The sequence below is a fragment of the Pristiophorus japonicus genome, chromosome 1 (genome assembly GCF_044704955.1).
Source record: "Pristiophorus japonicus isolate sPriJap1 chromosome 1, sPriJap1.hap1, whole genome shotgun sequence".
Lineage (NCBI taxonomy): Eukaryota > Metazoa > Chordata > Chondrichthyes > Pristiophoridae > Pristiophorus > Pristiophorus japonicus.
The window spans coordinates 457,485,862-457,512,107 of record NC_091977.1 but is presented as its reverse complement, the minus strand read 5'-3'; the positions used below and the strand labels follow the sequence as shown (position 1 = coordinate 457,512,107).

General features: G+C 47.2%; 1 protein-coding gene across 3 annotated transcripts in view; it reads right to left on the bottom strand.

Annotated features, from left to right (window-relative positions):
- Positions 1–17,119: 17,119 nt before the first annotated feature.
- The window catches only part of cnbd1 (cyclic nucleotide binding domain containing 1), a 272,191-nt gene continuing 263,064 nt past the window's right edge, over positions 17,120–26,246 (bottom strand). For 2 of the 3 annotated variants that reach the window (XM_070893726.1, XM_070893742.1), the window contains one exon: positions 17,120–17,615. In XM_070893726.1, coding sequence (XP_070749827.1) covers positions 17,493–17,615 — 123 coding nt within the window. In that variant the 3' untranslated portion in view covers positions 17,120–17,492. The remainder of the gene's footprint in view (positions 17,616–26,246) is intronic. The other variant, XM_070893736.1, reaches the window with a different exon arrangement.

Below are 26,246 nucleotides of genomic sequence, written 5' to 3'. Positions count from 1 at the left end.
CATTTTCCCCACTACTGATGTCAGGCTGTTTTCTCTCTCCCTCCTTTTTTAAAAAAGCGGTGTTGCATTAGCTACCCTCCAGTCCATAGAAATTGATCCAGAGTTGCATCCACTACTTCTAGGGCCACTTCCTTAAGTACTCTGGGATGCAGATTATCAGGCCCCGGGGATTTATTGGCCTTCAATCCCATTAATTTCCCGAACACAATTTCCCGCCTAATAAGGATATCCTTCAGTTCCTCCTTCTCACCAGACCCTCGGTCCCCTAATACTTCCAGAAGGTTCTTTATGTCTTCATTCGTGAAGACAGAACCAAAGTATTTGTTCAACTGGTCTGCCATTTCTTTGTTCTCCATTATAAATACATCTGAATCTGACTGCAAGGGACCTACATTTGTCTTCACTAATCTTTTTCTCTCCACATATTTATAGAAGCTTTTGGAGTCAGTTTTTATGTTCCCGGCAAGCTTCCTCTCATACTCTATTTCCCCCCTCCCAATTAAACCCTTTGTCCTCCTCTGCTGAATTCTAAATTTCTCCGAATCCTCAGGTTTGCTGCTTTTTCTGGACAATTTATATGCCCCTTCCTTGGATTTAACACTATCCTTAATTTTCCTTGTTAGCCACGGTTGAGCCACCTTCCCCGTTTTATTTTTACTCCAGACAGGGATATACAATTGTTGAAGTTCATCCATGTGATCTTTAAATGTTTGCCATTGCCTATCCACCATCAACCCTTTAAGTATCATTCGCCAGTCTATTCTAACCAATTCACACCTCATACCATTGATGTTACCTGTCCTTAAGTTCAGGACCCTTGTCTCTGAATTAACTGTGTCACTCTCCATCTTAATAAAGAATTCTACCATATTATGGTCACTCTTCCCCAAGGGGCCTCGCACAACAAGATTGCTAATTAATCCTTTCTCATTACACATCACCGAGTCTAGGATGGCCAGCCCGCTTGCTGGTTCCTCGACATATTGGTCTAGAAAACCAGCCCTAATACACTCCAGGAAATCCTCCTCCACCGTATTGCTACCAGTTTGGTTAGCCCAATCTATATGTAGATTAAAGTCACCCATGATAACTGCTGTACCTTTATTGCACGCATCCCCAATTTCTTGTTTGATGCTGTCCCCAACCTCACTACTAAAGTTTTGTGGTCTGTACACAACTCCCACTTGCGTTTTCTGCCCTTTGGTATTCCGCAGCTCCACCTATACAGATTCCACATCATCTAAGCTAATATCCATCCTTACTACTGCGTTAATTTCCTCTTTAACCAGCAACGCTACCCCGCTGCCTCTCCTTTCTGTCTATCCTTCCTGAATGTTGCCCTGGATGATGAGTTCCCAGCCTTGATCACCCTGGAGCCATTTCTCCGTGGTGCCAATTATATCATATTCATTAATTGCTGCCTGTGCAGTTAATTCACCCACCTTATTCCGAATACTCCTCGCATTGAGGCACAGAGCCTTCAGGCTTGTCTTTTTAACACATTTTGCCCTTTTGGAATTTTGCTGTATTGTGGCCCTTTTTGATTTTTGCATTGGTTTCTCTGCCCTCTACTTTTACTTTTCTTCTTTTTATCTTTTGCTTCTAACCCCATTCTACTTCCCTCTGTCTCCCTGCATAGGTTCCCATCCCCCTGCCATATTAGTTTAACTCCTCCCCAACAGCACTAGCAAACACTCCCCCGAGGACATTTATTCTGGTCCTATGCAGGTGCAGACCATCCAGTTTGTACTAGTCCCACCTTCCCCAGAACCAGTTCCAATGTCCCAGGAATTTGAATCCCTCCCTTCTGCACCATTCCTCAAGCCACGTATTCATCTGAGCTATCCTGTGATTCCTGCTCTGACTAGCATGTGGCACTGGTTGCAATCCTGAGATTACTATCTTTGAGGTCCTACTTTTTAATTTAACTCCTAGCTCCCTAAATTCGTCTTGTAGGACCTCATCTCGTTTTTTACCTATATCATTGGTACCTATATGCACCACGACAACTGGCTGTTCACCCTCCCGCTCCAAAACATCCTGCAACCGTCCCAAGACATCCTTGACCCTTGCACCAGGGAGACAACATACCATCCTGGAGTCTCGATTGCGGCCACAGAAATGTCTATCTATTCCTCTTACAATAGAATCCCCTATCACTATAGCTCTCCCACTCTTTTTCCTGCCCTCCTGTGCAGCAGGGCCACCCAAGGTGCCATGGACTTGGCTGCTGCTGCCTTCCCCTGATGAGTTATTCCCTCCAACAATACCCAAAATGGTGTATCTGTTTTGGAGGGGGATGACCGTAGGGGAACTCTGCACTACCTTCCTTCCACTGCTCTTCTTGTTGGTCATTTGTCTGTCTGTGTAACCTTTACCTGCGGTCTGACCAACTCACTAAACATGCTATTTACGATATCCTCAGCATCGCGGATGCTCCAGAGTGAATCCACCCGTAGCTACAGTGCTGCAATGTGGTCTGTCAGGAGCTGCAGCAGGACACACTTCCCACACATGTAGTCGTCAGGGACACTGGAAGCATCCCTGACTTCCCACATAGCACAGGAGGAGTATAACACGTGTCCGAGCTCTCCTGTCATGACTTAACTGCTAGATTGACTTAATTTGGCAACAACAATGATAAAGGTTACCTATTGATAAGGAAAATAAAAGAAAAACTACTCACCAATCACCAGCCAATCACTTACTCCTTGGCTGTGACATCATCTTTCGATTTCTTTCTACTACTTTGTATACCTTCTGCCCTGCTGGAGCTGCACCGGCTGGCCTCTCCGACTGCCTTACCGACTGGCCTCCTCCTCGAACTCCCACCTCCTCCTAGAACTCCCCGGACTCCCGACTGTTGGGTCTTTATAGGCCGCTGGCTGCTCAAACTCCCGCCTCCTCCTCGAACTCCCCGGACTCCCGACTCTTGTGCCTTTATAGGCCGCTGGCTGCTCGAACTCCCACCTCCTCCTCGAACTCCCTGGACTCCCGACTGTTGGGCCTTTATAGGCCGCTGGCTGCTCGAACTCCCACCTCTCCGACTCCCCGGACTCCCGACTGTTAGGCCTTTATAGGCCTCATGAACTCCCCAAACTCGCACTGCTCCAAACTCCAGCCTCCTCAACTGCTGCTGGGCCTTTATAGGCCTCACGAACTCGCCGGACCCTTGCGCTGCTCCGAACTCCCGCCTCCTCCACTGCCGCTGGGCCTTTGTAGGCCTCACGAACTCCCTGGACTCACACTGCTCCAAACTCCCACCTCCTCGACTGCCGCTGGGCCTTAATAGGCCTCACGAACTCCCTGGACTCACGCTGCTCCGAACTCCTGGTCGTCCTTTGCTGGTTTCTAAAAATTTCCCAATCCTCTGGCCTTCCACTATTCTTTGCAACATTGTGGGCTAGAACCTCCACTTTTGAGCTTATCGCCCAAAAATGGCCATTATTTCCAACATGGGCAGTAAAAAAGGGTTTTCAGATCCCCGGCTTCTCGTCCATTCTCAAAACACCTAGTTTATATTTTTGAAAATGGGCATTACCACAAGCGATATCAAATGGGCGGTAGCATTACATTTTTTTGACCTTCTGCCGTAAAGTCTGGCCGTCCTTAGCAGCGGCATGGCAACGCTCGATTCCCGCGATTCAGGAGGTCAAGGGTCAACATGACATGCGCAGAAGAGGAGACAGAGAGAGAGGGAGCTCAGAGGGACTGAAGGCATGGCTGGATGTGGTGTGGCTGCTTTGGGAGGAAGGAGGGAGTCTTTAGACCTTCACAGCAAGTAGGCAAACAAAAACTAGCTGTTACCAGCCACATATTTGACCGAATTTGCCCTATAATGGATGGAGAGGAGGAGGCATCACAGCACGCTGTGGAGACTGACATTGGAGAGATCAGTGAGATGGGAGAGGAGCACGTTGGAGGCTGCAAAAGAGCCAGGAGGTTCTCGGATGAGGCAAATGCCTCCCTCCTGCAGGAGGTCGAGTCACACTGGGGTTATTTGACATAGGGAGGGCGTGGGAAGCCTACCCCAAAGGCCTACCAGAAGATATGGGCCGAGATAGCAGAGCTGGTCTCATCAGCGACCAACGAGGTGCGTGAGGGCAACCAATGCTGCAAACGATGGAACGACCTTGTGGGATCCACAAGAGTAAGTATTACATTGATTTACACGTACTTATGTATTTATATAATTTGATTTGTAACAGTCATGAGTCACTATCAGCAAGTGTGAAGTCTTCCACTTTTACCGGAATGTTTTACTCAAAGCCTGCGGTCACGGTGAATGTCTTTAGTAAAGAATGATAATAATCATCATAATCTTGATTACGTCTGTCGGTTATGTGCTGTATCAGTGTCTGTGACAGTACCTAGCCACGATACCATGCAATGATCTCATGCCAGGTCGTTCTGTCACCTTTTACAGAAGAAGCTATTGATGATGAGGTCTGTGCAGAGGCGAATGGGTGGGGGCCACCAGTCCCCAGCGACATCACTGACATAGAGGAGCGAGTGCTAGCACTCGTGGGGAAGCACCCCCGGACAGCCACGGCGCATCTGCAGACCCTGAAGTGATGCCACGTGAGTAAAGTTTACACCATTGCGTGATGTAAAGTCAATAGATGCCACATCCACTCATATCCGAACAATCATATATGATAGATGAATTCTAAAATTGTCATAGAAATAATACTGGCCTAATGAAAATCATTGCAATCTACAATGTGTTGATGGTCATGAAATGTGTTGCCTGCGATGATTTTGAGAGCGGTGGTGCTTTTGTTGTGCATATGCTGTGGGTAGCGCTAGACTCACCTTGTCACCTTAGCACCCCCTTCTCCTCTAACACCCTCATTTGTGTCTTGCAGCTCAGCCAGCAGCGCGGCTGCAGAGGCCAGAAGGTGGGGTGCGGGGCAGGAGTCGGAATTGATCCTACTACATCTGCTGCTGAGGAGCTCCGACTGTCGCCCGTCAATCCGCTGGGTTTGTTCTCCACGGATGAGAGCGCGGACTTTGAAGAACCTGCAATGTCATGCTCCAGAACCCATTCCACCCCAAGGCCATCTAGTGGTCTTCCGGGCATTCCCACCTCCACTCTGGAGCTGCAGGCCCCAAGCATCTCTCCACAGGGCACCCCATCTGTCCCCAGGACGGCGCCGACCCCACGGAGACCTCGTGGACAGGGCAGGTCTGTTCCACGAATGTGACATGACAGCGGAGAGATGATTCTGTTGTCCAGGAGAACTGTAGACATTGGTGACCAGCTCATCGAAGCTTTGGGGGGCATATCCCGACACCTGGTCACCATGTCAGAGTACATTCCACTCATGGCGGAGTCCCTGCATGCGATAGCCAGGAACACTGCTGCCACAGCCCTCCCAGTGGTCCCAGAGCGCGGCACTCCACCCCTAGGTTCTGCACCACCACTGCGAACGACAGATGCAAGCAAAGACAAAAATCCTGCTTCTGCATCAGAGAATGTTGCCCCCTCGGCACCCCCTGCTCCCGTACCCGTCCAACCAACGCATCTGCCTTCATCCCCCCCCAATGCGGCACTGCCTGAGGAGCTCCTCGGCCAGGTGCTGTGGAGCGAGGAGGGGAAGGGATAGAGGTGGGGAGAAGAAAGAGAGGGGAGAAGGAAAGTGAGGTGCATGTGTGCAGGTGATGGCTGTGTTATATCTCCATCTGGGTATATGCAATTTGTTGCAATGTATGGGGGCTGGGGAGCATGCTCCTGCTTTGCCTTTGTATTCTGTGCTGCTGGACATGCTGACCATGTGATTTATGTCAATGGTGTAAAAAGTGGTATGTGGGCGGGGGTTGGGTGTGTTACTTATGATTTCAGACTAATGTTTGGTATAAAACTTTTGTTATTGAACATAACCTTGCTGTGCATTGTCTCAGATAGCTGGAGCGTTACACACTGGTGATTCCTTAATGTGAAAGGGTTAAATACAACTTTACATCAATCAAGGTAAACTTTAACTGGCACCAAGGTGATGAGCACCAGTGATGTCTGAGCTGCACACACACACATACACACACAGCAGTGTGTCAGCATTGTCACTCTCATCAGCGCTCTTTCAGGCAAATCTTTCCAATAGCAGCTCCTCATATAAGAGTGGGATAAAACAAATGCCAGCCACACCGCTGGCATGCGTCCTGGTTAGTTCCACTTTTTGTGGGCGTTTTTTTGAGCGGGCGATATTTTGGGTGATATGTTAACGAGGTGGTGAAATTGACAGTGGGCGATCTCCGTGGCTGCTAGTTTGGGTAAATATGCTCTTTACGACAAAAAACAGTCGCTGGGTGTTATTATTGAATCTTGGCGTTCAGTCCGTGAGGAAAGTAACGCTGGGTGATAATATGGGTGTTGAAATCGCCCATTCTGCTGATTCGGCCCAAAAAAGTGGGCGGGCGGTAGTATTTTTTCTCGCCGTTAAGCCCATTGGGAAAATAACACTCGCCGATAAATCTCCTAAAAAAGCTCATCAGTTTCCATTTTGTGCCAAAATGGCCACTATCTGGGCGTTATATGTAATTTCAGTGGTTAAATGGGCGTTAAGTGGGCATTAAGCAGGCAAAGAAAGTGGAGGTTCTAGTCCTGTATGCCTTGATTTTCAATTTGATACCACCCTTTACTTCCTTAGTTAGCCTTGGATGATTCATCCTTCTCTGAGAATCTTTCTTTCTCACTGGAATATATCTTTGCTGAGAGTTATGAAATATCTCCTTAAATGTTTGCCACTGCTCATTTACTGACTTACCCTTTAATCTATTTTCCCAGTCCATTTTAGCCAACTCTGCTTCATACCTTTGTAATTACATTAATTTGAGACCTCGCTTTCTCATCCTCAAACTTGAAATTCTACCATGCTTTGATCACTCTTCCCAAGAGGATCCGTTATTATGAGATCCTTATTTAATCCCATCTCATTACACATTACCAGATCTAAAATAGCCTGCTCCCTGGTTGGTTCCAAAACATATTGTTCTCAGAAACCATCCCGCATACACTTTATGAACTTTTCCTCAAGGCTACCTTTGCCAATTTGATTTGTCCAATCAATATGAAGATTAAAATCACCCATGATTATTGCCATACTTTTCTTACAAGCCTCCATTATTTTTTGATTTATACTCTGTCCTACAGTGTGGCTACTGTTAGAGGACCTGTAGACTACTCCCACCAGTGACTTCTTTCTCTTATTATTTCTTATCTTCACCCAAATTGATTCTACATCTTAATTTTCTGAGCCAATATCATTTCTCACTACTGCAATGATCTCATCCTTTATTAACAGAGCTACATCGCCTCCTTTTCCTTTCTGCCTATTGCTCTAAAATGGCAAATACCCCTGAATATTCAGTTCCCAGCCTTGGTCATCGTGCAATCACGTCTCTTTAATGGCTATCAGATAATACCCATTTATTTCTATTTGTGCCGTCAACTCATCTAACTTGTTACGAATGCTGCATACATTCAGATAAAGAGCTTTTAATTTGTCTTTTTACCATTTATCCCTACTCTGACCCCACATTCTGAAGCACTCTTATGTGTATACGTTCTGTTCCTTTCTGTCACACTCTGGTTATCATTACCCTTATCGCTACGCTGCACTATTGCCTTCTCTTTTCTTTTTCACTTTTAAAATTTCTGCTCACCGGATCCCTCCCCCCACTAATTAGTTTAAAGCCCTAGTTATTCGATTCGCCAGGACACTGGTCCCAGCCTGGTTAAAATGAAGCCAGTCCCTCTTATCCCAGTACTGGTGCCAGTGCCCCATGAATTGAAACCTATTTCTCCCACACCAATATTTGAGCCATGCGGTTATCTCTCTGATCTTATTTACCCTATGCAAGTTTTTTCGTGGCTCAGGTAGTAATCCAGAGGTTATTATCTTTGTGGTTCTGCTTTTTAATTTAGCCCTTAGCTTCTCATACTCCTTCAGCAGAACCACTTTCTTTGACCGACCTATGACATTGGTGTTATGTATCGAATAACTCCACGAGGCTAAGTATGGTGAGCTAGTTCAGGCATGACCTTATTCCAGTTTATATATTTCAAAGTGAGGATTCAACATAGCTGCTAACATTATTTACACGGCTTGCACGTGTCTGCCAGTGACCATTAGGACTCCGACAGTCGCGCCCTCTGGTGGCAAGTAAAACCCAGTTAACATACATGACATCATTCCCCCCCACAGTCCTTGGTACAGGTTGTATTTACAAGTTGAAATGGTCCGGGGCCTTCTGCTCCCTGGTTGATCTTCTCAGTTCGAACCCAAGCTTGGGTGAGTTAGTAGGACCATTGCTGCATTGTGGAGCAGTCGGTCTGACAGGACTGTCGGGGATGGTAGGTTAGTCTTCGTGAATGACACAAGGATCAACTGATGGTTGGATGTGTGTTGGTTGGTCGATGATGATATCATCTTCAATTTGTTCTGGGTTGTCTGTGAATCGCACTTTGGTTTGGTATATGTGCCTCTTACACGTTTGGCCATTTAACAGTTTGACTATAAACACCCTGTTCCCATCCTTGGCCAAAACCGTGCCAGCAATCCTTTTTGGACCATGACCATAATTCAGGACAAACACAGGGTCATGAACAGCAATGTCACGTGATATGGCCGCACGATCATGGTACCATTGTGCCGTTGCCTTCTGGTTTGGAAAGCAGTGACAGGATCGGTCCAAGTCAGCATGGATTTATGAAAGGGAAATCATGCTTGACAAATCTTCTACAATTTTTTGAGAATGTTTCTAGTCGAGTGGACAAGGGAGAACCAGTTGATGTGGTGTATTTGGACTTTCAAAAGGCTTTTGACAAGGTCCCACACAAGAGATTGGTGTGCAAAATCAAAGCACATGATATTGAGGGTAATATACTGACGTGGATAGAGAACTGGTTGGCAGACAGGCAGCAGAGGGTCGGGACAAATGAGTCCTTTTCAGAATGGCAGGCAGTGACTAGTGGAGTGCCACAGGGCTCAGTGCTGGGACCCCAGCTATTTACAATATACATCAATGATTTAGATGAAGGAATTGAGTGTAATATCTCCAAGTTTGCAGATGACACTAAACTGGGTGGCAGTGTGAGCTGTGAGGGGTACGCTAAGAGGCTGCAGGGTGACTTGGACAGGTTAGGTGAGAAGGCAAATGCATGGCAGATGCAGTATAATGTGGATAAATGTGAGGTTATCCACTTTGGGGGCAAAAACGTGAAGACAGAATATTATCTGAATGGCGGCAGATTAGGAAAAGGGGAGGTGCAACGAGACCTGGGGGTCATGGTTCATCAGTCATTGAAAGTTGGCATACAGGTACAGCAGGCGGTGAAGAAGGCAAATGGTATGTTGGCCTTCATAGCTAGGGGATTTGAGTACAGGAGCAGGGAGGTCTTACTGCAGTTGTACAGGGCCTTGGTGAGGCCTCACCTTGAATATTGTGTTCAGTTTTGGTCTCCTAATCTGAGGAAGGACGTTCTTGTTATTGAGGGAGTGCAGCGTAGGTTCACCAGACTGATTCCTGGGATGGCTGGACTGACATATGAGGAGAGACTGGATCAACGGGGTCTTTATACATTGGAGTTTAGAAGGATGAGAGGGGATCTCATAGAAACATATAAGATTCTGACAGGACAGGACAGGTTAGATGCAGGTAGAATGTTCCCGATGTTCGGGAAGTCCAGAACCAGGGGATAAGTCTAGGATAAGGGGTAGGCCATTTAGGACTGAGATGAGGAGAAACTTCTTCACTCAGAGAGTTGTTAACCTGTGGAATTCCCTGCTGCAGAGAGTTGTTTATGATAGTTCATTGGATATATTCAAGAGGGAGTTAGATATGGCCCTTACGGCTAAGGGAATCAAGAGGTATGGAGAGAAAGCAGGAAAGGGGTACTGAGGGAATGATCAGCCATAATCTTATTGAATGGTGGAGCAGGCTCGAAGGGCTGAATGGCCTACTCCTGCACCTATTTTCTACGTTTCTATGTTTCTATGATCATTGAGATTCAGGTGTACAAGGGAGAGCCAATTTTGAGGCCTCTCTTCGTTAACAGCTCGGCGGGAGGGACCCCGGTGAGCCAGTGGGGTCTCGTCTGGTAATTGAGCAGAGTGCGGGACAAACGGGTCTGTAGGGAACCGTGAGTCACGGATTTTAGGTTCTGCTTAATGGTTTGGACAGCCCGCTCCGCTTGTCCGTTAGACACGGGTTTGAAAGGATCACACCTGACATGCTTGATGCCATTGCGGGTCATAAACTCGTGGAACTCCGAACTGGTGAAACACGGTCCGTTGTCGCTGACAAGGACGTCGGGCAGGCCATGGGTGGCGAACATAGCTCGGAGGCTTTCAATAGTGGCTGTGGCCATGCTGGATGACATGATTATGCATTCAATCCATTTGGAGTAAGCGTCCGCTAACATTAAAAACATTTTGCCGAAAAAGGAGCCGGCAAAGTCTATGTGGATCCTTGACCATGGTTTGGATGGCCATGACCACAGACTCAGCGGAGCCTCCACAGGTGCGTTACACAATTGCATGCAAGTGTTGCACTGATGCACGCATGACTCCATGTCCGAGTCAATACCGGGCCACCAAACGTGAGACCTAGCAATGGCCTTCATCATGATAGTGCCTCGGTGGGTACTGTGTAAATCTTGCACAAAAGTTTCCCTGCCTTTTTTTACCCCATAACAGACAATCAGACTGAATAGACAATTCATCTTTGCGGCAGCTATAAGACTTAATTTCATTCTGCATTTCCCTGGGAATGGCAGACCAATTTCCATTTAGGACACACCTTTTTACGCTTGATATTACAGGATCCTGGCTGGTCCAGATTCTAATTTGGTGAGCCGTGACGGGCGACCTCTCGCTCTCGAAGGCATCCATGACCAGTAGCATTTCTACCCCGGTTGTGGGCAATGGTAGCCGGCTAAGTGCATCAGCACAGTTTTCAGTGCCTGGTCTGTGGCGGATGACATAATCATAAGCTGATAATGTCAGTGCCCATCTTTGGATGCGGGATGAGGCATTGGTGTTTATACCTTTGCTCTCAGAAAACAATGAAATGAGCGGGTTGTGATCTGTTTCAAGCTCAAACTAAAGCTTAAACAGGTATTGGTGCATTTTCCTAACCCCATATACGCATGCTAAAGCTTCTTTCTCTACCATACTATAGGCTCTTTCAGCCTTCTGGATGCGTATGCAACTGGCTGGAGTTTGCCTGATACATTGGCTTGCTGGAGCACACAACCGACCCCATATGATGAGGTGTCGCAGGCCAGCACTAACCGCTTACATGGGTCATAGTGTACCAGTAATTTATTGGAACATAACAGGTTCCTGGCCTTCTAAAAGTCTGTCTTGAGATTTTCCCCAAACCCAGTCGTTACCCTTTCTCAGCAACACATGCAAGGGCTCTAGCAATGAGCTCAAACTCAGTAGAAAGTTACCGAAATAGTTGAGAAGACCCAGGAACGAAAGCAGCTCCGTCACACTCTGGGGTCTGGGTGCATTCTTGATGGCCTCTGCCCTCGAGTCCACAAGCCTGATGCTGTTTGCTGCAATCTTTCTCCCCAGGAATTCGACTTCTGGTGCCCTGAAAATGCAATTGGAGCATTTTAGCCTGAGTCCCACTCTGTCCAGACGATGTAGAAACTCTTCCAGGTTGTGCAGGTGTTCGGTAGCGTCGTGACCAGTGATCAGGATGTCATCTTGGAACACGACGGTTCTCGGGATTGACTTCAGCAAACTTTCCACATTTCTCTGAAATATGGCTGCCACAGAGCGAATTCCAAAAGGGCATCTGTGGTATATAAACTGTCCTTTGTGCGTATTGATGCACGTCAGTTTTTTCGACGATTCGACCAGCTCCTGTGTTATGTAAGTGAAGTCAGGTCCAATTTGGTGAATGACTTCTCCCCCGCTAGCATTGCAAACAGGTCGTCAGCTTTGGGTAACGGGTACTGATCCTGTATCGAGATTCGGTTGATCGTTTCCTTGTAGTCACCGCAGATCCTGACCGTGCCATCACTTTTCAACACCGGGAGAATTGGACTGGCCCATTCGCTAAACTCGAGTGGTGATATGATACTTTCCCGTTGAAGTCTGTCCAGTTCGATCTCGACTTTCTCCCTCATCATGTACGGAACCATCCGAGCCTTGTGATGGACGGGTCTTGTATCCGGGCCTAGGTGGATCTGCACCTTGGCTCCTGTGAAGTTGCCGATGCCTGGTTCGAACGAGGGAAACTTGCTCAGCACTTGAGCACACGAAGCGTCATCCACTGATGATAAGGCTTTACTATCGTTCCAGTTCCATTTAATTTTCTCAAGCCAACTCCTGCCGAACAGCGTTGGACCATTGCCTGGAACGATCCACAACGATAAATCATGCACAGCTCCATCGTACGATACCTTTACTGCCGCGCTGCCAATGACTGGTATAAGCTCTTTGGAGTAGGTACACAGCTTCGCATTGATTGGGCTCAGTTTGGGTCTTTTTGCCTTAGTGTCCCACAGATTTTCGAAAGCCCTCTGGCTTAGTATTGACTGAATCGCACCAGTGTCCAATTCCATGGATACTGGAACCCCATTTAATTTAATTTCCAGCATTATTGGAGGACTTTTAGTAAAAGAATGTACCCCATTCACTTCTTCGTCCTGTACCTCGGGTTGAGTTGCGTGTGCTGCTTGATCCACACTGGATCGATCATCCTCAGCCACATGGTGTGTCGCAGCACGCTTGCTCGGTTGCGGACACATTCGCTGAAGGTGCCCAATTGCTGCACAGCCTTTGCAAATGTATTGCTTGAATTGGCATTGATGGGCCCAATGATAGCCCCGCAATGCCAACAAGGCCAGATTTGATTCACCCCCAATGGCGCACTTTGAGCAGTTACAGGTCCTTTGAACACGAAGAGTATTCCCTGCCATGTGTAGCTTTGCCTGCTGACGATATTATTTTATGCACAGTACTTGCCGGTGAATTTCAATGCTGGGAAGATATCTGTTTCGAGTTTTCGTCCATGGACATTCATGCCTGGGCGATCGTGGTGGCCTTGCTCAGGTCTAGAGATTCAGCAGCCAGCAGCTTTCGAAGGATGACCTCGTGGCCAATGCCAAACACGAAAAAGTCCTGCAGCATTTCCTCCAAAGCAGCTCCGAAGTTGCACGGCCCAACAAGACGTCTCAGGTCGGCGACAAATTCCACCATGTCCTGGCCCTCGGAGTGATTGTGCGTATAGAAACGATACCTCACCATGATGATGCTTTCCTTCGGTTTAAAGTGGTTCCGAACCAACGTACACAATTCATCGTAAGTCATATCCGTTGGTCGAGTCGGTAAGAGTAGATTCTTGATAAGGCCATAAATTTTGACCCACAAATGGTGAGGAGAACTGCCCTGCGCTTAATTGCATTATCGGTTCCTTCCAATCCATTGGCTACGAAGTACTGGTCGAGGCGATCAGTGAAATCCTCCCAGTCTTCCTCTTCCACGAATCTCTCCAAAATTCCAACAGACATGGTTGCATGAAAGTTCGTATTTTTAACTCGTTGTCAATTGTTATGTATCGAATAACTCCATGAGGCTAAGTACGGTGAGCTCGTTCAGGCATGACCTTACTCCAGTTTATTCATTCTCAAAGTGAGGATTCAACATGGCTGCCAACATTATATACACAGCTTGCATGTGTCTGCCAGTGACCATTAGGACTCCAACATTCGTGCCCTCTGGTGGCAGGTAAAGCCCAGTTAACATACATAACAGTTGGTATCTACGTGGACCACGACAACTGGATCTTTCCCCTTCCACTCCAAGTTCCTGTCCAGCCTAGAGGAGATGTCCTTAACCCTGGCACTGGGCAGGCAACACAGCCTTCTGGACACATGCTCTCGGCTGCAGAGAACAGTATCTATCCCCCTAACTACACTGTCCCCTACCACTACATTTCTTTTTGATCCCCTGACTTGAATGGCGCCTGTACCATGGTGCCGTGGTCAGTTTGCTCGTACTCCCTGCAGTCCCTGCTCTCATCCACACAAGGCTGAAGCTTCTCCAGCACTACCTTCTGGATCCCCATACCTGCCTCACTCGTAGTCACACCCTCCTGTCCCTGACCACAGACCAAATGTGAATTAATTAACCTAAGAGGTGTGATTGCCTCCTGGAAGACAGTGTCCAGGTAACCCTCCCCTTCCCTGATGTGTCGCAGTGTCTGCAGCTCGGACTCCAGCTCATCGTTCCTCGAGCTGCAGACCCTTCTGCAGACGTGATCGCTGTGGATCACATTGGTGTCCAACAGCTCCCACATGCTGCAGCTGCAATACATCGCTTCCCCTGCCATCTCTAATGTATTTTATTTCATTACTTAAGTTTTCAAGTTTTGAATGTTTAGTTTTTAATCCCAGCTCTTAATTCAAACCAATGCCCAAGAAAAAGAGAGAAATACTGACCAATCAAACACTTCCCTGCTTTCCTGTGACATCACACTTTGATTCCTTTTTACTTTTCTCCCTCACAGGTCTGTTGGTGCTACTCCACCTAGCTATTTTTAAACTCTAGAGTCACCAAAGTAAGGAAAATCCTGACTAAAGAATCATTGAATGGTTACAGCACGGAATGAGGCCATTTGGCCCATCAAGTCCATGCCGGCTCTCTGCAAGAGCACTTCAGCTAGTCCCACTCCCCTGCCCTGTAGCCCTGCAATTTTTTTCCTTTAGGTACTTATCCAATTCCCTTTTGAAAGCCAAAATTGAGTCTGCCTCCACCACCCTTTCAAGCAGTGCATTCTAGATCCTAACCACTCGCTGTGTAAAAAAGTTTTTCCTCATGTCCACTTTGGTTCTTTTGCCAATCGACTTAAATCTGTGCCCTCTGGTTCTCGACCCTTCCACCAATGGGAACAGTTTTGCTCTATCTGCTCTGTCTGGACCCCTCATGATTTAGAACACATTTATCAAATCTCCTCTCAACCTTCTCTGCTCTAAGGAAAACAACCCCAGCTTCTTCAGACTATCCATGTAACTAAAGTCCCTCATCCCTGGAATCATTCTCGTAAATCTTTTCTGCACCCTCTCTATGGCCTTCACATCCTTCCTAAAGTGTGGTGCCCAGAATTGGACACAATACTCTTGTTGAGGGCGAATCAGTATTTTATTAAGGTTCATCATAACTTCCTTGCTTTTGTACTCAAATGGGGGAAAAATTCAATAACGCCCTGTTTCAAAAAATTCAGATTAGCACTCCTGGAAAGAAGTCAAGTACTAAATGAAATGCTCCACTTCCTTCTTGGAATGCTATCGGGGCAGACGGTGCAGTAGCCCTGCACACTGGGCTGTGCAGCGCTGCCACGACCAAGGGGTAGAGCCCATGCTGGAAGCTCTGCAAATTAAAAAGGACCTACCTGGACCACCTAGGTTGTGGGAGTGCCACGCAAACAACGAGCGAAAACACCAGCAACTGCAGGAGGTGCAGATCTGGCGGCCGGCCGCTAGCGGGGAGATTATTAAAGGCAAGGTGGTCGAGTGCTGGGCTGAGCGATTGCAGCCAGGACCCCGCAAAGAAAATGGAGCAGCATTGCGAAAACCGAGGTAAGGTTCTTTTTACATACCTCGACCACCTCAAGAAGCAGGGACCTCAAGTTAGGAACTTGAGCGGAGATTGATCACTTATGTAAACGGGTAATATAGTACACAAGGTGTGAGGCTTGTGTGGTTTGCTTGTCTGTTTTTTACTATTTGCTATAAAAGTGTTTAATTGGAAAAGCTGAGACTTGTTTCAATTATTCTCAACACTCAAAGACCTGAACTGTAATTGTTGTAATACTGTGGTGAATTACTAGTCAATCTGACATTCAGTTCACAAAGTCACAGCGAAAATATAGCAACAGGCTGCCCCGCGGGAAATATCCCTTTTGCGAAATTGACCCGCGGCAGTGGCGCTGCCGCCAGCCGGTGCCCCCGACAGCTTTTTGTGTCGGTGCACTCCTTGTTGGTTGGCGGCATGGCACCCCTTAAAGGGGAGGTGGTGCTGCTGGCGATGCCATTTTATTTTTTATTGTTGGCCGACTGCTAGGGCGGCCTGATAATTATGGCCCCTCTTGGGTGCCAGGCCATTGGCCTGGCCGAAAGCCTCCCTGGTGGCCCAGTGGACCTAACTTAAAAATATGCAGAGCTCGCAGCGGCTCTCCCCTTTAACTGAATATGCTGATGTCATTAATGCGGCGCTGATGAGTGATTAGGGCAGCCTACCCACTGCAAGGACACATTCACCTCTCAGCCGCAACTACATCCGTTCCGAGCAAACAAAAACTTCCAAGTGCCGAATATCGACGGCACCTCTGCCGCAATCCATACGGCGGAGAAAAACTTCAAAAAGCAGAAGGTGCGCCCCGTTTAAGGCGGAGGTGAATTTCTACCCCTGATTTCAGAAAGGAAGATTATGCTGAACAAACCTGACAAGAGTTCTTTGAGAAGGTGGCAGTACGGTGGATGGGAGAAATGCAATAGACGTGACTTTAGCTTATAGGATCAAGAGGTCTGGAATTAAGGGAAAGGTAGTAAATTAGATTAAAAACTGGTTATAAGGGAGGAAACAGAAAGTAGGAGTTAAGAGTAGTTTCTCATAGTATTTGGAAGCAGATAGCGATGTCCTACAGGGTTTTGTTCTGGGGCCTTTGAATTTTTTTTACTACAGAAACTGAAGGTGTATCTGTGACTTTTATGCTGGATTGCCAACAAATTTTATAGAACTAACATGTAAAACAGACACTCAGGCATGTAGGTCATTAAAACCTATAAGCAGATGCTTATTATGCAATGTATTTTACTGTAATTATAATAAAAGTTATCGGTGAAACATTGAATTCTGCCTAACTAACTAAACACGATTGGCTTTGCTCTCAAAGAAATACTTATTAAGTATGTTGTTGGTAGAGTGATAGTTCGATTTGTGTGGCTGTAGTTGTTCGAACTCTGCTGTTTGATTAATTTGATGGCGTTGTATTCACCACAAGTCATGCTGATCTACATGTTAAAGGCTTTACGAAAGTAAACATTCTAAATATAAGATAACTCAACATAAAATAGTCAATAAAGAAATCCAGCTTTAATTGCCATATCTTTCAACATGTGCCTTTCACTCAAGGTTTATTTGCCCCCTGGGAAAAAAGGGTTAATTCAAAACCCCTTGTAGTTGAGCAATAATTTTTATTTTGTATTCAGAATATAAAAGTAATAGTGCGACTAGGGAGGATAATTGTGAAAAATCACAATGTGCATTGTTTTTTCTGAATCATCCATGGTCATAGAAGTTCATGGCAAAGGAAGGCAATATGCTGTTTTCAAGGCTTCTGCTTTCTGCTTCACAGAGAGTATTTTTTGCTGAAGTAGATGGAAATGGGAGCACAAGTGTTGGACTTCAGATGCTTAGTGGTAATTAGGTGATTCAGGTCCACCCTGTTGTTTCAACCTTTATAATTTGATGTCATTCGCAAAATGAATGAGGGGCATTTCCTTTTAAGTGTTCTTTTCTACTCCATTTGTGGTTCCATTTTCCAATGCCAGGTTTTATTCCTTTGTACAAAATTGTTTCCTTTATCACTTTTTGCTGTTGGACAAAAAGGTTAAAAAAAATAATCAACACCCTTCATTATCAAATATACTAAATAACATCATCTTTCCAGTAATAAAACTGTATTATTTATCTCATGTGCACAGGACTACCAATGGCTTGGATATTAATAATTCTTCATTGCAGTAAATTACCCTGCAAAACCCTGATTACGTTTCCTGTTTTAATTCTCCATATATTTCTGCCAAGGAGATGAAATTGGTCTTGGCAGTAGTGCACAACAGGCGGTAGCAAATCAGCAGCCAGTTTTACTTCACGCCTGATTCTTTTTCTAATGTAGCAGAAAATTCAATAACCAATTTGAATAAGAAGGAATTATCCAGTATTAGGAAATGCTTTTAATTAGATAGTCTAGCAAATTAAATGTTATTATCTTGGTAGGCCCAAGATCCAATCGAACTTAGAGCTCAGGCCTACGCATCCCCAAAGAGCTCTCTGGTGAAGCGTGCAGCAATGTCGATAGTGACCCTCAGGTAAGTCCTGAGAGGGGGTATTGTATCGGGACACGGTGATTGGGGGGGGGGCGGTTAGGGGAATGGGTGGTGGGGGTGGGTGGGAATTTTTTTTAAGATCTTTACACAATTTACCTTTCATTGGTGGCTGCAGCAGCTGCTGAAGAATCCTGAGGAGGCCAGGTCTTAATTTACATATTCCAAGGGCCTGTCGCCTGTTTTAGGCATCTGCACGGGAGGACATAATGGGACTAAAGGCAGCTAAATCCCCTGGATCTGATGGCTTGCATCCTAGGGTCTTAAGAGAAGTAGCGGCAGGGATAGTGGATGCATTGGTTGTAATTTACCAAAATTCCCTGGATTCTGGGGAGGGACCAGCACATTGGAAAACTGCAAATGTAACGCCCCTATTTAAAAAAGGAGGCAGACAAAAAGCTGGAAACTATAGACCAGTTAGCCTATGACTTGTGGTTGGGAAAATGTTGGAGTCCGTTATTAAAGAAGCAGTAGCAGGACATTTGGAAAATCATAATTCAGTCAGGCAGAGTCAGCATGGATTTATGAAGAGAAAGTCATGTTTGACAAATTTGCTGGAATTCTATTACGATGTAACGAACAGGATGGATAAAGGGGAACCAGTGGATGTGGTATATTTGGACTTCCAGAAGGCATTTGACAAGGTGCCACATAAAAGGTTACTGCACAAGATAAAAGTTCACGAGGTTGGCGGTAATATATATTCGCATGGATAGAGGATTGGCTAACGAACAGAAAACAGGGAGTCGGGATAAATGGTTGATTCTCAGCTTGGCAATTAGTAACTAGTGGGATGCCGCAGCGATCAGTGGGAGGAAAAGCAATGTGTGAGGAGCACACAAAAAACCTGAAAAAGGACATAGACAGGCTAAGTGAGTGGACAAATATTTGACAGATGGAGTATAATGTTGGAAAGTGCGACGTTATGCACTTCGTCAGAAAAAAATCAAAGAGCAAGTTATTATTTAAATGGAGAAAAATTGCAAAGTGCTGCAGTACAGTGGGACCTGGAGGTACTTGTGCATGAAATACAAAAGGTTAGTATGCAGGTACGGCAAGTGATCAGGGAGGCCAATGGAACCTTGGCCTTTATTGTAAAGGGAATGGAGTATAAAAGCAGGGAAGTCTTGCTACAATTATACAGGGTATTGGTGAGGCTACACCTAGAATACTGCAGACAGTTTTGGTTTCCATATTTAAGAAAGAATATACTTGCTTTGGAGGCAGTTCAGAGAAGGTTCACTAGGTTGATTCTGGAGATGAGGGGGTTGACTTATGAGGAAAGGTTGAGTAGGTTGGGACTCTACTCATTGGAATTCAGAAGAATGAGAGGTGATCTTACCGAAACGTGTAAGATTATCAGGGGGCTTGACAAGGTGGATGCAGAGAGGATGTTTACATTGATAGGGGAGACTAGAACTTGGGGGCATAATCTTAGAATAAGGGGCCACCCATTTAAACTGAGATGAGGAGGAATTTCTTCTCTCAGAGGGTTTTAAATCTGTGGAATTCGCTGCCTCAGAGAGCTGTGGAAGCTGGGTCATTGACTAAATTTAGGACAGAGAAAGACAGTTTCTTAACCGATCATGGAATAAGGGGTTATGGGGAACGGGCAGGGAAGTGGACCTGAGTCCATGATCGGATCAGCCATGATCGTATTAAATGGCGGAACAGGCTCGAGGGGCCATATGGCCTACTCCTGCTCTAGTTCTTATGTTCTTGTGTGTGCCTTCTTCTCCAGAGTGCAATTGATCATTTTTGCAGCACTCGGGTGGAAACCCAGTGCACCTGGATTCTGCTCTTAATTACAGATGCCCATTGTAGGTCTGTCCCAATAGTGCCTCTTTTTTTCTAAATTGCCAAATTTCAGGGCTAGGATGTTTTAAACTGCATGGGGCCAAAATTGCCCTTCGTCTGAAATGGGGCACAAGCACCCCGTTTCAATGCTTTTTACCGCAGCTATGGTTGAGGTCGTCCCTTGAGCGAAATTCTGCTCTTTGTTTTTTTTTTCTTTCGGATCCGGAAGTTGCCCTTAATGGGGGCGGTGACTACACTAGAGGGGTAGATACGCGGCGGTGGCAACACCTGAGGGGCAAAAGTTTGGGGGGGGGGAGGGCGGTGTGGAGTGACCGCTGCGATGACATCATCACGGCGCCACGTCACCATGGCTCCCCTCTCACTTAAAGGGGAGAGCCTTTGAAATTTTAAAACTTTGTCCTACTAGGCCACCAGGGAAGGTTTCGGCCACACCAGCAGCCTGGCACCTAAGAGGGGGTGCCAGGCTGGCTGTTGGCAGCCCAGCCGAAACCGTGGGCATAAGTGTCTTGCCAACATGTAAAATGCTTTAGGATTCCTGAGGTCACGAACGGCGCTATATAAATACAAGTTTTTCTGTATTTCACACAATCGTCGACCCAAAAGTGTTGTTCCTGGAAGTCTTTTGAATTCATTATGTTATTAATTACTTTGACTAAGATCATAAATGCAGAAAAAGTATAGTTTGATAATTGTTACTGCTATTTTCTAGGATTATTTACTTTTTATCTAAGGCTTCATTTCATTCAAGCAAAAATAAATCAAAACAAGAGTTCTTAGTCCAATGTATATCTAGATAATTCTAGCCCCAGAATGCAATTTCTTGAGTGGCTGAAATTCCTGGGATGGAGAATGGTGGAAAAGATTTCTGTCCTATGGGCCAGAAACTGCCAGGTTTCTGTTTTGTTCCGGCTGGGGGGTAAGCAAGTCTTTTGCCCAAGCCCCCTTCATCACATGTGGGATTTTGTCCAGAGGACCAGATGCAATGTAATTGCAAATTAATCACCAGCTGTGACTGCGGCCGAAATTTTTACTGGCAGCAATGCGTGGGCTTGGGAGCGGGTGGGGTTGTTACAAAGTGCTGAAATTGACACACGTTGCGGTTGCCGGCTCCAACCCACTGACTTCCGCATTTCATATGTGCTGCTGTTGATAGTTGTGCTCATCTTGGTCCTCAGCTGAGGTCCAAGGTGAAACTACTTAAGTGGCACCCATGCTGATCTGAAATATGACAGATTTAAAGTGAAGATCAGACACAGAAACCTCTAAAGTCGGCAGCGTGCGAGAAACCTCCTTGGGACAGGTGAGTTAGCAATTGAAAGCAATTAAGAGATAGTTAACAGGTTTTTTTAACGGGGGTTTTCAACTTTCACTGTGGGCCCACATGTTTCCTAAGGTTCCTGGGCCTTGCCAATGAAACAAAGGCGAGAACACAGCGTCAATTGAGGGGGCTGAACAAAGACAGGCAAAAAGAGACCTCACACCTGTTTTTACTTTTGCTCACAGCACTTGTTTGAAGGCGATTTCGACAAATTTACCGGTGATTTCTACTACTTTGGAGGTGAGTTTCACTACATTGAAGATCATTCTCACTACTTTAGAGGTTTCTGTGTCTGATCTTCACTTTAAATCTGTCATATTTCAGATTAGCATGGGTGCCACTTAAGTAGTTTCACCTTGGACCTCAGCTGAGGACCAAGATGAGCACAACTATCAACAGCACCAGCATCAGCACATATTGCTGCCCATGATGGACTCATCCTGGCAATATTTAGTTAGGTTGCACCACTGTACCCATCTGGCAGCCTCATGCTGAACACACTTGCTGCTGCTGCCCCGCCCCAGCACAAAGCAGTTCTGCAATCAACAAAGCATCCCTTTCACAGATACCCCTTCCTCAGTTTTTAGTCTTAACATTCATCAGAACTGAGAAGGCCAGTTGGCAATCTGCAGGTAAAAATGGTCAAGACTGGAAAGTGGGGCAAAAAAATAATTTATATGTGCATCAAGTAACTTATTACCCACAGGAATACCCTTGTGCAACTAATCTTTCATCTTTCTTTTCCTATAACTCCTACGTATGCAACCTCTGTGGCTTCAGCAGAGGTAGTGGATGGCTGCTCACATCTCTGCTCTGACGATTAGATGCTCTTGTCCGACGTCCTCTGGGTATTGGAGCTTGCGAGAGCTCCACCAAAGACTGTTCCACTTGCCCCTGTCCAGGGGCAGACTTGGCTATCGGGACAGAAGGCAGCATGTGGGGCACTGACTGAGGGCGGTGAGGGGTGGGAGGTGGGCGAGATGGCCAGTGGCAACAGGTGTGAACTGGAAGCACTTCGAGCAGAGTCCCCGCTTCTATGTTCCCATTCAACATCATCCCTCTCATGGCCCACCCACACTTCCCTGCTCGCAATGAGCTAGAGATTACTTTTCTGCACACCAGTGGGGTGCTGAACGGCCAAGGCTAGGTCTTGATCCATCCTAGTTAAGATGACATACAGAGTGTGCAAGCTGTTGGCGAGAGTGAGCATGCGCTCGTTTGACTGCCTCATTTGATGCACCATGTAGGACCATCCTTTCCATGGACGAACACATCATATTTAAGACCTGTGACATCATGCCAGTCATGCTTGTGATTGACTCCTCCATTCTCTCTGCAAGCATGCACATCGCGGCTGGAATTCTGCCAGAGGCTCATGCATTTTTTGCTGCACCTCCAGAATCATCCACTTTGTTGGCGGCCCCCAAGGTTCTAAGCAGAGCTTAGAGTGCCCTGTGCCCTCCAACGAGGACCCTCCACTGCTGTCCATATCTCCACCATCTGCTGTTGCTCAATGACATCAAGCTAACATGATTGTTGTATGCCATGTGGCTGTCTGATATTTAATTCTGTCACCAGATAGCTGGTAGATCCTGTAGTGTCCCTGCACCTTACTACAAACTCACCCTCGGCACGCGTCTCTGTCACTTGAGGTGATTCCGGCCTGGCCGTAGGGACTGTGCATGCTGAGGGCTGTCTTTGTTACTCGTCCGCTGGCAGTGGTGTAGGTGCCATCTCATGGTCTTCTTCAGGTTCCTCCGTGTCTATGCTGAATCTTTTCTTTACTTTTTCCAGTGTTTGCGGCATATCTGCCCATTGTTTAGTCGGACCATCGTGACTCTATTTCCTTCTTTGCCAATTACGGTGCCCTCAAGCCACTTGGGTCCCAAAGCATGGTTAAGAACAAATACCGGGTCATCTATTTCTATACACCTCCCCCTTGAGTTTCGATCATGGAGCTCAGTTTAGGACTGGCGCTTGCCCTCAACAATGTCTGCCAGGGCTGGGTGAATGAGGGACAGCCGCATCTTGAGCGTGCGTTTCATGAGGAGTTCCGCTGGCGGGACTCCGGTGAGCGAGTGCGGCCGGGACCTGTAGGCCAGCAGGAGGCGCGATAGGCGGTACTGAAGGGAGGGTCCTTGGATGCGTAGCATGCCTTGTTTTATGACTTGGACCGCCCGTTCCGCCTGGCCATTGGAAGCCGGCTTGAACGGCACTGTCCGGACGTGCTTGATACCATTGCCCGACATAAACTCCTGGAATTCATGGGTGGTGAAACACTGGCCATTGTCACTGACCAGGATGTCCGGCAAGCCATGGGTCGCGAAAACCGTACGCAGACTCTCCACGGTGATGGATGTCGTGCACGAGTTCGATATGATGCACTCGATCCACTTCGAGTATGCATCGACAACGATCAGGAACATTTTCTCCATGAACGGGCCCGCATAGTCTACGTGAATACGTGACCATGGTCTGGTGGGCCAGGGCCACGGGCTGAGTGGGGCCTCCCTGGGGGCACTGTCCAGCTGGGCACACGTCGTGCACCTGCGAACCCAGTGTTTCAGGTTTGAGTCAATCCCCAGCCACCATACATGTGACCGGGCAATGGCTTTCAGTAACATGATGCCAGGGTGCTCGCTATGTAGTTCCCTGATGAACGTTTCCCTTCCTTTCTGGGGCATGACTACCCGGCTGCCCCATAGCAGGCAGTCAACTTGGATGGAGAGCTCATCTATCCGTCTTTGAAACGGTCTGACTTCCTCGGTGCGCGCCCTGTGTGCGGGCGCCCAATCCCCGTCAGGACACATTTCTTTATCATGGATAGGAGGGGGTCCCTGTTGGTCCAGAGTTTGATTTGGCGGGCTGTGATGGGGGAACCCGCAGTGTCAAAAGCTTCAACGGCAATGACCATCTCGGCACTCTGCTCCGACGCCCCCTCGGTGGTGGCCAGTGGGAGCCTGCTGAGCGCGTCAGCGCAATTTTCGGTGCCTGGCTGGTGCCGTATGGTGTAGTCATACGCAGCCAGCGTGAGGGCCCAGCGCTGTATGTGAGCAGACCCCTCATCTGGTTCCTCTGTCTCGCAGATTAGCCTCGCTACTCCCTTTTTGTACATCCTGGCCAAGTGTCCACTGACATTACAAATCCTACAAGTATATTGCTGGAACCTGCAGCTTCTTGCAGTGTGTCTACCCCCACATGAGCTGAGATTGAGATTGCTGTTAACAAAGGACTATTACCAGGCATTCCTCTCTGATTGCCCATTTGGCTGTTTCTAAGCACTCTGATGGTGGGTGTTAATGGTCCCATCGCAGGACGCATTGTTCCTCGAGATGGCGTGAATTGCCGATCCCCTTTCCATTGTCCTTGTTGCAGGCCCACCCTAGAGCCTGTTGCTGCCTGGGCGGTTTCGAAATGCCCTTGCCTGCCTGTGGGGTCCCGAGGCGCATTCACTATGTTAACTTCCTGGTCCGTCGCCACGTTTGGACCAGGGCTGCGCGCGTAAATTAGCTTGGTCTCCTCTTTCCCTGCCATAAAGATCTGAGCTATCAACGCCGCCCCTTTTAAAGTCAAGTCCTTAGTCTTTGAGTTTCTTGAAAATGCCGGCATGATTTAATGCCCTCGATGGAAAAAGTCCCTTAACATTTCCCCCCTGCAGACATCGGTAAACTTAGAGACTGGCCAAGCGCTGCAGTTCTGCCACGAAGTCCGAGATGTTTTGTCCCTCCCGACGCCAGTGAGAGTAGAACCAGTGCCGGGCCATGTGTACGCTACTCGCTGGCTTGAGATGCTCACTGATCAGCTGGCTGAGCTCTTTAAAGGACTTGTCCGTCGGCTTTTGGGGTGCGAGCAGGTCTTTCATCAGCGCATACGTCTGTGGTCCGCAGCTGGTCAGTAGATGCGCCCTCCGCTTGTCAGCCGCTGTCTCTTCTAGCCAGTCCTTTGTGACAAAGCTCTGCTGGAGTCTTTCCACGAAGTCATCCCAGACCTCACCCACACAGTAACGTTCCTCTGTGCCACCGGTGGCCATCCTCGTGGTTTGGTGATTCCTGTTTCTCGTCGCCAAATGTAGTGTCCCTGCACCTTACTACAAACTCACACGAGGCATGGATATATCAGGCACGGTCACTCTGTGACCTTCACCTTTATTGACAGGACCAAGGAGTCTCGACTCTGGGTGGGACCTCCCCTTTTATACCTGGAAACCCAGGTGAGGAGTGTCTCCCACAAGTTCACCCCCTGTGGTCAGGGTGTGCATTTCTATGGTACAGGTACAGTGTACATGAGTTACAGTTACATGACTATGTCACTGCAAGATGGTTAAATACATGACAGATCCCCATCTCCCACACCGACACTCCACCTATTTCAAGTGCCTCCTCCTCTGCTATGACTAGAGGGCCACCTTTGGTTCTCTGCCTCTCCCTGGTGTTCTATGCTCTCTTCTCCTGCAAGGAGGGAAACAAGAGACCTTTGAGTGAGAGTTATGCAATGACTGGAACGGGTGGATGGACAAAATCTGTTGAGGGTGACTTTGAGGAAGAGGTGTGAAATTGCATTAAGTTGAGGGTGAGTGTCAACAGTGGATGGTCAGATGGGGATGTGAGGAAGTGCATAGACAGAGAGGGATCGGTGCATCTGCAAGGTATGAGGAGTGATGTGCAGGAGTCGGTTTGGGACGGCAGAGTAAAGGGGTTGGGGTGATACGCACATCAGGATGTAATTGAATGTGGCATTGTACTCACCTTTCCTTCCCTCATGAGGTCATTAAATCTCTTTCTGCATTATATCCAGGAGCGTGCCACCACGCTCATGCTGCTCACCTCCTTCGCTATATCTAGCTATGCCTGCTCCATTATCGTGGCTGGCTTCTTCCTCCCATCAGAAGGGAATAAAACCTCCCTGCAGGCCCCAGCACCTTGCAGCAGGAGGCCAGGGAGGCATCACTTAAAGCGAGGGGCAGTTTTGGAATGCTGAGAATGC